At 36.2% G+C, this 17360-nt stretch overlaps 1 protein-coding gene and 3 non-coding genes across 8 annotated transcripts; all 4 read left to right on the forward strand.

Moving 5' to 3' along the window:
• The first annotated feature begins 464 nt into the window (after nucleotides 1–464).
• KANSL2 (KAT8 regulatory NSL complex subunit 2) lies at nucleotides 465–17094 on the forward strand. Of its 5 annotated transcripts, none has more exons than XM_016151728.2 (9): nucleotides 465–579; nucleotides 1150–1408; nucleotides 2194–2372; nucleotides 2862–2976; nucleotides 6333–6496; nucleotides 6714–6880; nucleotides 7670–7766; nucleotides 11230–11483; nucleotides 15489–17094. In XM_016151728.2, the coding sequence occupies exons 2-9, from the start codon at nucleotides 1158–1160 to the stop codon at nucleotides 15807–15809; spliced, it is 1548 nt and encodes a 515-aa protein (XP_016007214.2). In that variant the 5' UTR covers nucleotides 465–579; nucleotides 1150–1157; the 3' UTR covers nucleotides 15810–17094. The 5 variants fall into 5 exon arrangements, with proteins under 5 accessions (XP_016007214.2, XP_016007215.2, XP_016007212.2 ...); XM_016151729.2 differs by lacking the exon at nucleotides 465–579 and adding an exon at nucleotides 701–901; XM_016151726.2 differs by lacking the exon at nucleotides 465–579 and having other exon boundaries at nucleotides 15489–15608; nucleotides 16329–17094.
• Nucleotides 7855–7992, forward strand: LOC118614509. Its single transcript, XR_004956096.1, has one exon. It is a non-coding gene; the product is annotated as a small nucleolar RNA SNORA2/SNORA34 family (small nucleolar RNA).
• LOC118614512 lies at nucleotides 14530–14662 on the forward strand. Its single transcript, XR_004956098.1, has one exon. It is a non-coding gene; the product is annotated as a small nucleolar RNA SNORA2/SNORA34 family (small nucleolar RNA).
• LOC118614511 lies at nucleotides 15957–16093 on the forward strand. The gene has a single exon (XR_004956097.1). It is a non-coding gene; the product is annotated as a small nucleolar RNA SNORA2/SNORA34 family (small nucleolar RNA).
• Nucleotides 17095–17360: the final 266 nt, after the last annotated feature.

Raw genomic sequence — 17360 nt, forward strand, 5'->3', positions numbered from 1 at the left:
TAGATACAGGTCCATTCTGTTCCTCAGTTATCTTAAAATGGAAAAAATAGCCTCTACATCTTAGGGTTGTTCTAGAAATTTAATCTTTACGTATGTAATTTACCAGAATTTAATACTCAGAAAATGTTTCTGTAAATGAACACAAAAGAAAACTAAGGCCTTATCCTGCATAAACAATAATAATCAAATGTATGATTTTTTATCGGTTGTGTAGGCTGGTTAGGTAATAGCAGCACACCACCACAGACAGGGCGCCCAGAAACAGCCTGAAAACCAGCCACGTTGAATTTGAAAATACAACCGGATCCCGCGAACGAATCCTGCAGCCTGCGCTCGCTGCGCCTCACTCTCCGGGCGGCGGAATTGCTCTGGAGGAGGTCTCACCTAACCTAGCCTCACAGTTTTTCAGAGCCCCGCCCTCCCATGCACGATATGGGTAGCTGGCCTCGGCCAATGGTGGCACAGTGCCTTAGGCGCGGTAGCCAATCAGTGGTTGGCAGCCCGGAAAGGCGCGGGGCCGAGCTAAAAGCAGCTGACGCGGCCAGAGGGCATGCGGCGTGGCGCAGCGGGGCCGCAGAGGTAAGATGGCGCCCGTGTTTGCTTTTCGTCTTTGCAGTTATGCTGCTGCTTCGCCCTTTCTCCTCCCTCAGAGCTGCTACTCTGCCTCCATCAGCGTCGGGGTCGCTTTTCTCCCGTAGGCTTCGAGGACCGAGAATCTCTGGTTCCTAGAGCCTTAGGACAAAATGGCGCTTGCACGCGCAGCCGAGAATGGCTCGGCTCAGCCATGAGCTCTGAGGCGGGCTGGGACAAAGGCAGTGTGCAGGGAGAGGGAGGCGGAGGCGGGGCGCGGCGGCGTTGCTGCCTCTCCGTGGTGCTGGCACTTGGCGCTTAAGCTGCGGCGGTGCGAGCTTTCGAGATTCTTTCAGTGTGTGGAGGTGGAGGTGGAGGGTGAGGGTGAGGATGAGGGCGAGGGTGGGGGCGGGCATAGGGGGAGAAGTGGAGGTGAAGGTAATTCACTAATATCCTTGGGGAGTTACGAAACGTGACTTCTGTCTGTTGTTTAGAAACTACCTGCGGTTGGCCAGGATATTGTAAAGAAGGAATTTCGGGAAGGGTAAGGGCCTTTTGATCTTTTGTGTGATTCTGCAGGTTTTGGTATGAACAGGATTCGGATCCACGTCTTGCCAACCAATCGGGGTAGGATCACCCCAGTGCCCAGGTCTCAGGAGCCCCTCTCTTGTTCATTCACTCATCGTCCATGCTCACAACCTCGTCTGGAGGGACAGGAGTTTTGCATTAAGCATATCCTTGAAGACAAGAATGCGCCCTTCAAGCAGTGTAGTTACATATCGACGAAAAATGGGAAAAGATGTCCCAATGCCGCTCCAAAGCCTGAGAAGAAAGATGGGTAGATATATGTGTAGATATTTTTGTCATTTGTACTCTTAGTTTTAAAGTGAGAGCGGGATGAGGTATGATGTGGCTTATAGGTAGCTACCGAATTTTCAGCTCACATGATTGTAAAATTGGAATTAAGACTATATCCTTAGAAAATAAAAACTGGAAGGAGACCACTTCCATTTGGGCCACTCAGTTTATCTCTTTGGATCTTTTTCTTATCCATAAAATAAAGGAATATTCTAGATTATTCTTAACCCAGGGGTCCATGGCTCTTTTGGCTGTCTCTGAATCTTTTTAAATAATATGTAAAATGTATATACACATATTCTGGGAAAGACTGCATAGCTTTCATTATATAAGCAAAAGAATCCATGTAGAAGCATAATAGCTAGATAATTCTGCATATACTTTTTTTGTTTTAAAATTGTGTTCCACATCTTATTACCTGCAATGTATTGATATTGAAGTAAAGTATAGAGTTGGAAGTGAAGTGTAGAGATGAAAGTTGGATCTCTTTATTTGTTATGAGATGATGTCAGCATTTTTATAGTCAATGTTTTGTTTGATGGATAGAGTACTAGGTTATGCTACATGCATTTCCCTTTACTAATACCAAATGAGTTGACCTTGAGACAGTTAAATTACTCTGCCTCACCTGTACTTTTTAATTTATAAATGAAGCTAATGGTCATTTTAATTTCCTAAAAATGATCTAAAGGTCAGTGAGTATGAAAGTCATTGAACTCTTTCAAGAAAACCAGAGTATAAAGTGTTAATATTTTGTCTCTTCAGGGTGTCCTTCTGTGCTGAACATGCCCGTAGGAATGCCCTGGCACTTCATGCTCAAATGAAGAAGACCAGTCCAGGGCCTATGGGTGAAACACTCTTGTGTCAGCTGAGCTCATATGCTAAGACAGAGCTGGGGTCTCAAACTCCAGAAAGTAGTCGCAGTGAAGCAAGCCGAATTCTAGGTAAGGATCTTGTCTGCTAGAAAGAAAAAGGAGGAAGAAGGGTAACAAAGAACTTATTTTGGTTTAGTGCCTTGAACATATATAGCACTTGATAATACAATATTATTATTCATTAGCAAATTGGTGAGATTCCAGCATTGTTATGTTCACCGATTCTTTTCGTATTTATTAGTGTGTGGTTAGGTTTACTTTCCTGAGTTTATTTTCTTTATTGCTGTTCATGTATTTTTCATCTTTGTTAGATAAGGTAATTGCAGATAACAGTTTTGAGTAGGACTTTTGTTCTTTTGAGGGCATGTTTAATTTCATTTATGTTGCAAGTAATCTTACTTGGGTTTTATTTTTTTAAGCCGTTTTTATTTGCCAGTATCTTTGTACTAAGTTATTTTAATTTTAAAATTTGGGTTGATGTGTTAAGTAATCCAGTTTTGTGTGGTGGAGTTAAAGAGGTGAGAAGTCTTAATGGCTACTCTTCCTTCCTTGCCTTAGATGAAGACAGCTGGAGTGATGGGGAGCAGGAACCCATTACAGTGGATCAGACATGGAGAGGTGACCCTGACAGTGAAGCTGATAGCATAGACAGTGATCAAGAAGATCCCCTAAAGTAAGTTGTAACTCCACATATGGCTTTTAAATATTTAATGTAGTTAGTATGTGGAATGTAGTATTGCATACTGTTAATAGATTAATAACCTAGAAGGGTTGAAGATAGCTTAGTTATTTGTGAGCAAAAATAGCTTCTGTAAATAAAAGTGTCATGGTTCATCATCGTCTTGCTTCAAGCAGGATTTGATTCTGTTTTAGAAGTTTTGTAATTTGGGAAAATTCTTGGACATCAAATTCTACAGATGAGAAAGAATAAGGGAGAAAACAGGAAATTTCTTGGATGTAGGAGTGGGAAGTGGGTTGAGAAATGCTTAGATTAGTCAGAGTAGGGAACATTGATGTGAATGAATTCTTGGCTTAAACTTCAGGAATCATAAAGTATTTGAATAACTACTTTTTTTGTAAAGTTACATTTTACATTTTTTTTTTAAAGAAAAAAAAAGGTGTTCAAGAATTTCCTTTGGTTTCATGCCTAAGAAAGAGATACTGATTTAGAAACCAGGAAGTGAATAATCAGCCTAATTATATCTTACTAAGGTTCTGTACTTAACTCATAATCACGTCAGAAGTTGAAGAAACATAAAAACATTACCACCCCAGAGACTCATATTTCTGTGTCTCATGGTTTGGGTTAATTTAGTTAGCGTTCTTTTTTTTTTTTTCTTTCTTTCTTTCTGACTTATGTCTCTTAACACTTCCCACTGACAGTTTAGATGGAAGTACTGTAAATAGTGGGAGGGGTAATAAATTTCTAGACCAGACTGTTTTGAACTTAAAATCTTAGAATACCGTTTTCTTCATTACCTTGGATTCTGAGGTTTATAATAAGAAGTCATTGTAGGTTACATTTTCTGAGTAGAATACTTTTATCTCTTTGAGTAATCTCTAGTGGTCTATTCAGGAAGTACTTGTTTCAAAAGTCTCTGAAGTAGTTTGGGAAGGAATGTTTGTTTTCTAACAAGGTTCTTTCACAGTAGTAACTTTCTAACAAGCATATTCTTTTTTATTTTTTATTGTTCTTCTAGAAATGGCAGACTTACTATTTTGAAGGGATGTATGGTCTGTAGGGTCACACAGAGTGACTGTTAGTTGTGTAGTAAACACTCAGCTTTGAAGGTCCAGAAACTTGATTTTGTCTTTAGTAATCTAGAGTGGATCAATCTCTAGGGGAAACATTCCTGCTAATCTGATTTACAAGAGACTGCTCTACAAACCAAAATACCTGTTATAATACCATGATAAGTATAAATGTTAAAAAGATAGGAATTTGATGTCAATTTCTCCCAAAAGAAACATTCGAAAGAGAAAATAAAGCCCTGAATAATTAAACATTTTCATCTTGGTGCCACTGTTTGTTGTTATTAGAGCCACTTTTTGAATCATTAGTAATTTACATCATATATCTTCACTTGCTTGTTTCAGAAAGGGTACTTTTAGTATTTATGGTAATGTTAGAGACTTTATCCTAACTAGAATTACTGTTGCCATAGTTTTTTTCTGCTTTGTAGGTCTATATAGGTGATTTCCCAAAAAGTAACCATTTACTTAATTACTTTGTAAAAAGTAATTTTTAAAAGCTTGTTTATAGCATCCAACGCTGGTGAAGTTTTAGTTTAAGAGTAATTGTTAAATCTTTCTTTCACTTTTTAAAAAGTAAGTTTTGTTATATGACTTCTGCAAGCATCCAGAACTTGTTTTGAGAAAGGTCATTTCAAATTATTGAGTCTTCATTATTACCAAAATAAAGAAATTCAAGAGAATGCCCTTTAATAAGAGACACTTGAATGGAGTATAAGGTAATTCCTTCTTTCTTGAAGATGAATTTTAACAATAAAACCTTGACATATATTTGTGCATGTCACAAGGAGTTAGACAACTAGTTGTGACTGTCTAGAACATCTGTCTTTAAATGATCTTCTTGTCACATAAATTAGACTAGACATTCATAGTAGTTGGGGTGCTCATGCCACCTCAAATGATTTGTAGTACATTCTAATTGTAGTGTCTTCCATTTATAAATTCTACTTCCTAGACCGTTGAATAAATCGTCTTCTGATAGGGTACAATGAAATTGATTTCATTTTAATAAACTTAATACTTAGGTTAAAGTTTCAGTATTTTTAGGGTTGCAGACATAGCCCATATTCCCGAAGAAATAACCTTGTCACCTTGTTTAGACAGATATTTTTAAAACCTTTTTGTATTTTCTGATAGTGTTATATTTCGTCATTTCTGTAATTTGCTGGTTTTACTCATATTTTTGTTCGCATATTTCAGAGTATTTTGTAGTTATACTTCTCTTATACACAGGTAGTATTGGCTCCTATTTATATTTAAGAAAAAATTGTGGCAGAGGTTACTTGCTTTCAGTCCTAAAGTTAATGATTTTGTTTCTTCTGTGTATTTCAGTGACCTTAACAGCTAATTTTTAAAGGAAGCATAATTTTTGGATTTAAAATTAGTTTGAGTATGTAATTGGTGTGTATTGCCTTTTAAGAGAAATAACTTAGTCAAAATATAAAAAATGTCAAGTCAGGGTATATAATCTAGCTTGTTCTTGCTGTTTATATGGTGATCACAAGACAAATGGCACTAAAAATTTTTTAAATTTACAGTTTATCTTTTTAATTTTGAGTTGACTTTGGCAGGAAACAGTCTCTAGTTAAACTGCCATTTAACTCATTTGCTTATGTGACCTCAATCACTAGAATAACTTATTAAAAAGTTCTATTATTTATAATTAGCAGTAAAAGTTAATAAAGTTGATGTGGATCATTTAATTGGCAATTAGAGTTAACACAGGATGTACTATATTTTGAGACCGTTGTCAAGAAAATGAGCTGAGGACACTGTCTAACCATTGTGACCGGTGTTTGAGGGCTCATGTAAACTCTAATATAGGAGTGTATTTTGAAATTAGAAGTTGTAATTGTTTATCTTTTGTACTTTCTAATTAAAATATATTAAGATACATGCTACTAAATCGAACACTTTAAGTTGTCCTGTTAAGTGATTTTTCTGTATTATTAGATGGAATTAGAATGTAGATTAAAAAATTTTGAGTGTTGTATAGCTTCACTTTTTAAATATAATGCAGATAACTAGGAGAAATAATGAAACATCTTCCTTGTTATTGTCAGATCATACATTAGTCTCCATTCTTAGAGATTTCCTTTTTTCTTAATATATCTTCAGCTGTATAATGTGTGGAAAGACTCCTGTTAATAAGGCCATTGTCTCATCATTGACTGCTTCTTAAATAAACTTAAGTCTAATCTCAACTCTTTTCTCCTTTTAAGCTTGGGTTTTATTGTTGTGCTTTCTTATGCTTTGCTGACTTCTCTTTTATTCCAGACATGCTGGTGTCTACACAGCTGAAGAAGTGGCCCTGATTATGCGTGAGAAACTAATTCGTTTACAGTCTTTGTACATTGATCAGTTTAAACGACTTCAGCATCTGCTCAAAGAAAAGAAACGACGGTACTTACATAATCGCAAAGTGGAACATGAAGCTCTAGGCAAGTTTGATGCCTGTTCCAGCAAGCTAGTGCAGGTTCAACATGTGAACCCACATGTTTGCAGTAGTTAGATTTATCTCTGTCTTAGTACTTGGAGTGAAGGAGAATTTGCTTTTGAAACTGCCTGTCTTATGGCCAAAGATTTCTTTGTTATTTTGGAGAAGTGTCCTTGATTGGTTGCTCTGCAAATAACATCTTGAATGTTGTGACTACCCAGGTAGTAGTCTCCTAACTGGCCCAGAGGGACTTTTGGCCAAAGAACGAGACAATTTAAAGCGCCTAAAATGTCTTCGGCGGTATCGTCAGCGCTATGGAGTGGAAGCCTTACTACATAGGCAGTTGAAGGAACGCAGAATGCTGGCTACAGATGGTGCCGCCCAACAGGTAATTTGTGTATATACTCCTAAGGTGTATACATTTACTTTATTTATGAAGTTAGGGTAATTGTCAAAACACTTGTACATTCTTGGCTCCAACATCTGACTTATTGGATGTGAGGTATATTGAAAAGAGCACTTATCTGGAAGTCTGGAGACGAGTTCTAGTCTTAGTTCCCTTCTGACCAGTTACATGTCTGCACTAATAATGTCTCTGGGCCTCTATTCTCATCTGCAAATTGAGGGCATAGATTTCTCAGTTCTTTGGTTCAGAAATTCTTCAGTTTAGAAATAGGGACAGGTTAAGCCCAAATTCCTGGGGGTCTTGTTTTAGAAGGTGGGAAAATAGAATAATAGGAGCAATGAATGTTAGGAAGTAAGGTTGCTAGGAAGCAGAGTTAAGTAATCATTCTTAAATTTGTTTCTTAAGCTCTTGGTCTCTGCTTCAATAAGAGTAATTCTATTTTTATGTTTTATTTGTTGAGACTTCACAGGTTACAATTTTGAAAATAGTTTTGCTGAAAGATAAAATGCTTTGAAAACCTTTAGGCTATATTATAAGTTTATGATATGGAGACGTGAATTTCAGGTTAAGATTAACTCGGGCATGAGATTTTTAATTTCTTTTTTCCTTTTATATCATATTGGTGAATAATGTTGAATTTTCTAGCTTTTAAAGCTGTACTTTCTTACATATTATAACTAGTCTCAAAGATAATTGATAGTATGTTCTTTTGAGGGGTGATTTTTGTTTGTTTGTTTGTTTGTTTTGATTTTTCTGTTTTCTCCATTTTAGGCCCATACCACTCGTTCCAGTCAGAGGTGTTTGGCCTTTGTGGATGATGTTCGTTGTTCCAATCAGTCTCTACCAATGACGAGACACTGCCTTACCCGTATCTTTTTACTCTGTTCAGTTTGCTATCTAGATTGAAGGCTAGTGGGAATCTGATAGTTTGCTTAATTGAAGGTCTTTGTTTTCCTTTGGCCCTGAATCAAGGCCAGCAGTTGGCTTAAGCTGTTGGTTTCAAGCAGGAGCCTAAAAAAAACATCTTTCTATGGTCTGTTGGCCATTTCAGATCTTAGGTAATGTAATGGTCAATTCATTAGAAAGAAACATCTGAGTCATTTGTGATAGTCATTTGTGGGCTAATATCTATTTTTAGTCAGTTAATATTGGGCTTCCAAAATACAGAGATCCTTGATTTAATTTGTTGATTAGAGCTATACTGTTTAATCCAGTTGTTACAAAAATTACTGTGGATGTTTCTGTCAATAACAGGATTGTTCTAAACTCTGTGAGCTTCCTTTAAATATTATTCTTTCGTATTCTTGTATTTTTAAGACTTCGTTCAAATTGGAAATGTGCCGTTTCCAAAATTGGTTGATTTCCCCTCAGTTAATTTGCCTTTGAACCATCATAGCATCTTTTGATCCTGCTATGGGACTTTATTTACTATTCAGCTATAAAGTTTTTTGAGCTGTTTATTAAATTGTGAAAAGTATGTCTTTACTATGGACATTTATCAAGTTACTTTTGCTGTAAAAGCATTTATTAAAAATGATCTTCATTATATGAAAGACATAAATCTTGCTGGACTTCATTTTCATGGCAAGAGATAAAACATTTAGAAAGTAGAAAATGTTTTTAAAGTATTTTATCAATTAATGCAACAAATGTCTGCTAAAGGATTACTGTCCTTAATATATGAAATGCTTATGCAAAGTAACTAAAAACGAAAGGCAAATGTTATAAACATAATTGGACAAAGACTGGCTATGGACAGATTTAAAAGTAGAAGTGGCTGATAGCTGAGTAGTGCTTATCATTACTATAAATAAATGAAATAGGAAATAAAAAGTTTTTTAATTATAAGTTTGATAATTACATGTATATAAGGAGAGTGAATTTCAAAAGGTGGTGACTGTAAGGTGAAATGGGCCCTTCTAAATGCTTCCAGTGATACAGGCTTTTCAGAAAGCAGTTTAGAAAGCAGTTTGACAGTATTCATATAACATCACCTCTGGGAATTTATTTTAAGGAGCTAAGCAAATGTGGACCAGTATTTTTACTTAAATTGTCTCCAACTGGAAATAGCCTTAAATTTTTCAGAGATGGGCAATAGAGAGGAAAATTGATACAACCTAATATGGAATATGTTCTGGCATTAACTATATTTAACAAAATTTATAAATCACATGGGAAAGTATTTGATAGCAACAAAAGTAAGACATGGAAGTATACAAAGTATGTTTTAACTTTACATATTTACATATTCCAAGTATGTAAAACATACATGGAACTAAATACTGGGAGGGAATATAGTAGAAATGTGATTATTTTTGCATGGTGGGGTTATGATTGCCCTTTTTTCCTCTGCTTTATACTTCTCAGGTTTTCTTCATTGAGCTCGAATTACTTTATAAGGCAAAAATACCCAATTTACAGTTGTTAAGGAGTATTTTAGACTTTCTTACAGTGTACTCAAATCATTTATTAGAATATTAATATTTTAAACAGTAGTAAAGTTGAAAATGAAATGTATTTGAAAAGAGAAGGGAAGTGTTTTTTTCTTTCATGCTCTTTTTCCTTTCCACTTTATAGTTGCCTAAGTCACTTACCCTTCCTTAAGTCCTTATCTCAGAGAAAAGATGCGACTGCCATTGGTGACCTGTTAACTCTCTTTACTCTGGTCTAATGGAGACAGCACTGGACTGAAAGTGAAGGACCCAGACTCTAGTTGTAGGTCAACTGTTCCCTTCTCTTTTTCTCTGTTCCCATATGAAAAGAAAGGGGGTGGAGAAGGATTGGGGGGGAGGGGTTGCTTTGCAGAATATGTGGTATTAAATAAGACTTGTGAAAGTCCTTCAAATTCTATGAAAAAAGATTTGGTTAAAACATTTACTTTAATGGATTAAATTTTAAATATTAACAATGTTAAGATTGAGCTTTTTAAGCACTTAGAGACTGCAGATCTGTTCCCATTAGATTCCTGTTCATTTGATCGTTTATTTTCATTCAATAAATATTTGTACTATTTACTGCTCCTGTTTTGGTTTTCAGCTGGGGGCCATTTTGTTCCCCATTTGGCAATGTGTGGAGACATTTTTGCTTGTCATAATTTAGTTGGGGATGCTACTGACATCTAGTGGGTAGAGGCCAGGAATGCCGCTAAACATCCTGCAGTGCACAGGACAGCCAATGTCATTAGTGCCACCGTTGTGAAACCCTGCTTTAGAGTTTAGCAGTTTCCAAGAATGGATTGAAAGAAATGGTTTTATTGAAGAATTTTTATTTGATTTAAAAATTATAATGTACATTAGACTTTTTAGGTTTTAAAAATGACTTTAAAATTTTGAGAATAAAAATTACCTATAATTTCATAATCCTGGATACAATCAGTTCATAGAAAATTGTGCTTTCTTATTTAGAAATAAGCCCAAATTTGAAGTAATAGGAAAATAACCATGTAGTTAGGATCTCAAGAAATGGTAAGACTTAAGTAAAATATATTTTGTAGAGTAACTTGAACTGAAATGTTATTTTATCTAATCGTGATTTCAATTTTGATTCATCTTACAGAGCTTCTTTGCCAACTTGGAAGTAATAGCCCTTTTCTGCTTCTAGCCTTAACAAAAGTTGTTAGAGTTCCTGGAGCGTTCCTGGAGTACTTTTCTTTCCATGGGCCCTCATAAGCAAAATTATCTTCTTCCCTTTCTCTTTGGCGTCACAGCAGAACTCCCCTACACTAATACCCCTGTTCCTCCACTTTGCCCCCTCCACTTCACCCCCCCCCCCCAAAATATAATAGCTAATTACTATTGCTATAGCTTCCATTTTCCCTAGTTCCCTGCTGCTTTAAACAAACTTGTGTAAGCGTTTTAGAAACAAGATTTGAAAAGTTTTTGCAAACTTCGCCAGACTGCTTAATAGAGCAGATACAACATTGTTATCTCTTGACTCTTGGAAAGGGTGGGTAGAGGCCTCTGCCAGCTGTTTGCATTTGCCATGACATGTTTCTGAATAGGTGTGGATTCCTACACCTGTTGTTGTTTGCTTAGCACTACCTTTTCACATGTTTTGTATTTTCCCTGTGAGAGAGAACAAAATGTTTCTAGTTCAGATGGCTAAGATCCTGAAATGGAGGTTGAAGTTGGTTTAAATTACTAATAGCTAGAATTAGATGCTAGTAAATGACAATTTTGAGAAGTAACTTTTAAAGATTGCTAACTGCATTTGGTTCTGTATCAAATGTAACCAATTGTGTAGTCCAGACCTTGAGTTTTATATGGCAGACATTGCCTCTGTTTTATATCTACCATAGATCCATTTTATTTCCCTTGACCATTTTCCTACAGATATTTGTCAGGACACGAATCAGGTTCTCTTCAAATGCTGCCGGGGGTCTGAAGAGGTACCCTGCAACAAACCAGTTCCTGTAAACCTCTCTGAGGATCCTTGCTGCCTACTGCATTTCCAATTGCCTCCTCAGATGTATAAGCCCGAGCAGGTACTGTCTGTGCCAGACGATCTGGAAGCCGGCCCCATGGATCTGTACTTGAGTGCTGCTGAGCTTCAGCCCACTGAGAGTTTACCTCTGGAGTTCAGTGATGTAAGTTAGAGAAGCTCTGCTCTGGTTGGCCTTTGAGGCGAGGCCTTATTTATTAATGGTGAGAATAGGTTAGTCTTGAAGATATCAGGATATTTGATAAAGTTTTTGAAATGATATATGTATGGCTGTATTTGTATGTTAGCTTATTCATTGGCAGAAGCATATTAGCATAAATTGGCAGAAATTTTTCTGAGGGAATGATAAGGGAAATTATAAACTAAGAGAAATTGGAAAGTCAAGTTATGGTTGGATTTGGTATAGCCAGGAAATTTGGTACTCATCCACACGGTGAGTGATTCACTAGAATCTTAATACAAACTAGTTCTGATATCTACTCTTGACAGTGTAAACTTGGTTTTTGGCTCTTAGTAGGGTTTTCATTTTCAGATTAATTTGTCTGCCAGGAAATGACTCTGAACTTATGTCAGGTTACTGTTTTTCATTTTTGGTATGTTATTTACATACTCTGTTGTGAATGAACTGGAACAACAGTGATCTCCCTGAGTATTTTTTTTTACAGCCTTCTACGTACGTTTGCTACCCTATCTTCTTTAGCTTATTCCTTGATTGGTCCCAGCCCATAAACCTAGCTTACATTTTATTTATTTCCCTAATTAGCACTTACTACTATTTGACTTTAGGGATCAGTTGACATTCCGTCTTTTTCTTGGCACTTTGCTTAATCTTTAGCTTTCTGGATAAAGGTCTTCATTATTTATTCTGATGATAAATCTTCTGAATTTCATAATAAAGTATTTTGTGTAAAACCATGACATGTTTAAGGTGACAAATCTAAGTGGAAAATTCAGTATAGGTTGCAAGATTTTTGCTAAGGGTACAAGCAATATTTGGGTAGCCTGGAGGGTACTGCTCACTAAAAAAGATATACCAAGGTAGGGTAGTATCTGAAAAAGAAAAAGTGACATTAAGAATAAACCAGTTGCAATTTTTCCCATAATTTCTCCCCTCTTTTTGGGGGTTGTGTACTGTCTATAGGTATATTAAACTTCTGATCTATATTACTTTGTAATAAAATTATAATTTTTGTCGTAATCCTGATTATAATTGCTCTTTAAAAAGTTTTTTTTTTTCACACAGATTCATAGAATATGAACTAGAAAGGGACCTTGGAGATGATATATTCCAATATCTCCCAAACTTTTCCAGTGAGATTATGTTGTAGTAAATGAATAGATTGCCCTAGATTGATAAGGACAGATTTTTTTTTTTTTACTTAGATGTGGAGAAAACCAAGGGGCTTTTTTTTTTTTTTTTTAAACTTAGTAATACAAGGAGCTTTATAGGGTTTAAAAAATAACCTAATCACTATGTTACCAAGTTCTTTTCAAATATCAATGCGTTTGTGTAGAAAGTAGCACATATGTTTTATGTAGATGTACTAGGTTATTAATGTTTGTTGTCTGTTCAATTTCTAGAGCCATTTTCTGTTTTTACCAGTTCACTTTTCCCCCATTCATCTGTTTTTACCATGTTAATTTTAAATGATGTTTTCTTTCTCAAACCTTTAATAATCTAGGTTTAAGAAAGCATAACTGTTTCAGTGTGTTTGAAGATTATGTTCTTTGCTCTTTGGAGATATTTACACAAAATATTAAAGATTGTAAGATGTGACCATAGGCAAAACTGACATTTAAGGAATCTTAATTTTAAAAATATATAAAAATATGTCATCAAACTTGTTAATGCATATATGTGGCATGGATTTCTTAAAGAATATGAGAAGTAACTTTATTTTTGAGAGGTTTTGACCCTTACCTTTGTTTAGAGATCAACACGATAAACAATCATCTCTTTGTAATTGGTCATCTAATATGTTCATATTAATGTTCTTTTGATAAACTACATTAGTCATTAAAAAGTATAGTTTTATTCTTAACCTTTGGAGGTAAAAATTATCCAGAAAATATTGAAACAAAATTCAGTTGTAAAAAAGAATTTTTATCCTTCTATAAATTCTGGATATATTTATTAGTATACAGTTTTTTGGGAAAAAATAATTTCTTAATTATATACATTTCACCAAGCAATCTTTTTACCTATGTTTTGTCTTATATATCATTTCTATAACTTGGTAACAACTTTGGTAACTACTCATGGGTGGGTCATGTATTGGATATTAACATGGCTAAAAATTCATCCTTTTATTCTGGATATTACACTTGCCTGTTTTCTGTGCTTTGATCCAAGGATATTTGGCAAGTAACAACCTAATACCTTTATCCTGTTACTTTGAGCTTGCTGTTTTTATATGTGTTGGTTTTTGAGCTCTGTTTTTGAAATCAGAACAAAAATGGATTCTCAGTGTCTTGATGCTTGCATCTCTAAACATTCCTGTTAATGGTAGGCATTTCTGCTGATTGTTTTTTCCTTTCTTATTTTAGGTATCTTTCCCCAATTTTATCTTATAACAGACAACACTGAACATGTGAGAAAAGCCTTTTCAGGATATATTTTCCTTTGAAAAGATTTCCATACCATTGTCATCTTGAGACTTGGAAAACTTTTGCCTCATCACTTAAATGGGTTCTTCTAAATTCCAAGTTAATTATTTATATAATTGTCCATATTAAAAGAATTGGAGAGAATAGTTCACTCTCTTAACGATATGAGAACACTGTGGTGGCTGGATGTTATAGAAGTTTCTAATAAATCCAAAATGAATGTTAGGTAGCTGACTGTATCCTTTTCTCTCTGCTTCTGCTTAAATTGAGCAGCTTTAAGGCCAGTATATTCTTGATATATATTATTTACCTTAATTATCATGAAGGTGTGATTCTCATTTCTGATGATTAGCACACCAAAGAAAGGGAAAGGATTTCAAACTCTTACAACTTATTTAAAAGAATAGAACTAAATAAGCTTCTCATGAAGCTACATTACTGGAAACACAGCCTCTGTAAAGCGGATTGAGCATAGGGGAGTACAAATCCTTGGGTAATTTTTATTCTTAGGAGAGTTTAGCTGTAGTCTCTTAGAAAGTGGTAACATGAAAGTCAGTTTGACACATCGAAGCTTTGCAATGCTTTAGCCCCTGAATCAAGATCAGTGGTTTGTTGTAGCCATGGGTTTCAAACAGGAGCCAAGAGCAATGTCATTCTATGGTCTTTGGCCATTCAGGACCACAGTGGGAATGGCCAATTCCATTGGAAGAAACAGCCTGTAGAACCTAAAGGTTCTTTTTTACAGATCACTTGGACTATGTTAGATTTAACAATCAGGGACTTACTCTGTGGGGTTAGGGACTTAACCAAAATAATATTTCATAGCCATTAAGAGGGATTTTGAGTTTTTTGTCCTTCCTCATTTCTCTCCTCTTTTTTTTTTCCCTCTCTTGCTCCCTGCCTTGCTTGTGGTTGTTAGAACATTAATCAAGCAGTCTCACATTCTCCAGTCTTTTAAGACAATATTTCATTTTAATTTGCAGTTATGCTGATAGTCCATGTCACCACTGGTGAACTTGGATGTTGACTACAGTTGGTCTTGGAATATGCTTTTTAAAAAAATACTTATTGTAAAATATTTAACATAAAATTTACTATTTCACCCATATTTAAGTGCACAATTCAGTAGTGTTAAGTACATTCACATATTGTGCCACCATAATCACTGTCCATTTCTAGAACTTTTCCATCAGCCTGGAGACTTTATACCCATTAAACTATAATTCCCACTTCCCCTTTTCCCCCAGTCTCTTTCTAAGAGACTATCGTTCTACTTTCTCTGAATTTTCCTACTCGAAAAATATGCTCTTTAAATCTACTGTGGTGGTCTATGTTTTATTCTTGGCAGCAAGAAAAAAAAATCTTAGTGCTTTTGGATCTTGTCTCATTTGTTGGACAATATGGGAAAATCTTTTTGATTTATGGTAGGTAAGGGGTGAGGGAAGTATGGGAGAATTGCTTTGAGGTTTGCTGAAAAATACGCCAGCTTTAGCTAATTGGTTCCCTTGGTATTGCTGATAGGCTTTTCTCTTTTTTTTTTTAGGACTTGGATGTTGTGGGTGACGGTACACAGTGCCCTCCTTCACCCTTGCTTTTCGATCCTTCACTAAGTCTTGAAGATCATTCAATGAAAGACATTGCTGAAGGCCCAGTGGATATTTTGGCAAGTGAAGAACAACCCCAGCCAGCTTTCCCTCGTATAGTGGCCCAGCTAAGCAGAGGGTTCTTTGCTGGCATGTCCTCCCAGGGAGTGGGCTTGTCATCACACGTACACAGTAAAAGTTCCCCAGATGGCAGTCCTCCTGACGGGCTCTTAGAACACGTAATGGCTCTTGGTTCTCAAGTCTCAGGGAGCAGGACATAAATTTAGTTAACTAGAAAAGGTTGAGACAAATAATCCAGGTAAAATACTTCTTTCGAGGGAGAGTTCAGCACTGGAATTGCTGTCATCATAGAGGAAGGACAAGTAATGTGATTTGGCTTCTTTCTTTGAGCTTTGGATGAGATACCTACGGCCCTGACTGAAAACCAGCAGTTATGCTGTAGCTGTTGGTTTCAAGCAGAGGCCCAAAGGACCATCTTCCTGCAATCTGTTGATTTTTCTGGAACCTCAGCAGAGAATGACTATTTCATTTGGAAGAAACAACCCACAGCTCTCTGTCCCATTGGGAGAACCTCAAGAATGCAGCAAGTAATGACTTAGAATTTCAAGAGAATTTCAAGGGTCAGGGGTAGTTAAGTATGGGGAAGAGTAACTGCCCCAAATTATTTTATTTCTGTTGTCTTTTTTCTTGTTGCTATAATACACAGATCATTGCTAAGTCAGATTTTTATTCAGACCACAACAAATGAATTTGTAACCGAAGTGACTTTCTTTTAACAGGGCCAGATGCAGATGGTCGGAGATGAGCTCAGATTGCAGGGATCTCGAAATTCTGAGAAAGCCTCTGCACCAGTGCCTCAAAGTGGAATAGCTACTGCAAATGGGAAGCCAGAACCCACTTCCATCAGTTGATAGTTGATTTGTTTTGGGAACCATTTGACTTCGGAGGGTTTGAATTTCCCGTTTTTTAAGCAGGCATTTCTGACCATCTCTTATTAAAGGACAACCCAGACTGCTTTGTTTTTCTTCTGGGTTATTGAGTGCTATAATCAAACATAAACCAAATTGTTGTAGAAGGGACCAATTGTGTCTAAAAGTTGTGGATGTCTTCCCACTTGGGCAAGGAAGAGAGAAAGGTGAATCTGCTGCTGGGATTGAGCAAATATTTGGCAGTCTGTGCCTGAGGGGAGAGAGACACCTTTGTAAGAAGATTTCCCAAGTCTTGGAACAAATCCACATGGGTGTTTTGGTGGGAGCTGTGTAACCTTGGAATTTTGATGTATCTGCTTTCTGGTTATCACTATTTAACAGGCTCCATTTTAGCCTTTCCTCACCTCCCACCTATTTGGGTAATCTGAACCCTCTTCCCCCTTGAACTCTGACCTATAAACTCAGAAAACAGCCCAAAGGACTGGGTCCTCCATAACCATCTGTCTTGCTTCTAACTTATGTAAATTTCTGTAGTGACTGTCTTATGTAAGATACCATAAAAAGTACTGTATATAGTTTCTATTAAATGTTAAAATGTTATGAAAACATGAAACAATCACTTGAATGCATGTTTTGTTTGTATTTGGGAGGGTGTGTGTATGTGGTGGACTCCTTAGGGAGTTGTCTAAATGGGAAGGGCAAAATGGGCAAGATATCCTTCCATCCCAAGAAATAAATATATTTTCAGTAAATTACTTTGGTTTTGGTTTGCAGGATAATGAAAGAACCTCTAAGAAGTAAATGGAAAGGGTTAACACTTCCTTATTAAAGCCTACCAGTTCCAAATACCTTCCTTTTCACCCTCCTCTGTGCCCCCTATTC

Source organism: Rousettus aegyptiacus, unplaced genomic scaffold, assembly GCF_014176215.1.
Source record: "Rousettus aegyptiacus isolate mRouAeg1 unplaced genomic scaffold, mRouAeg1.p scaffold_m13_p_2, whole genome shotgun sequence".
Taxonomy (NCBI): domain Eukaryota; kingdom Metazoa; phylum Chordata; class Mammalia; order Chiroptera; family Pteropodidae; genus Rousettus; species Rousettus aegyptiacus.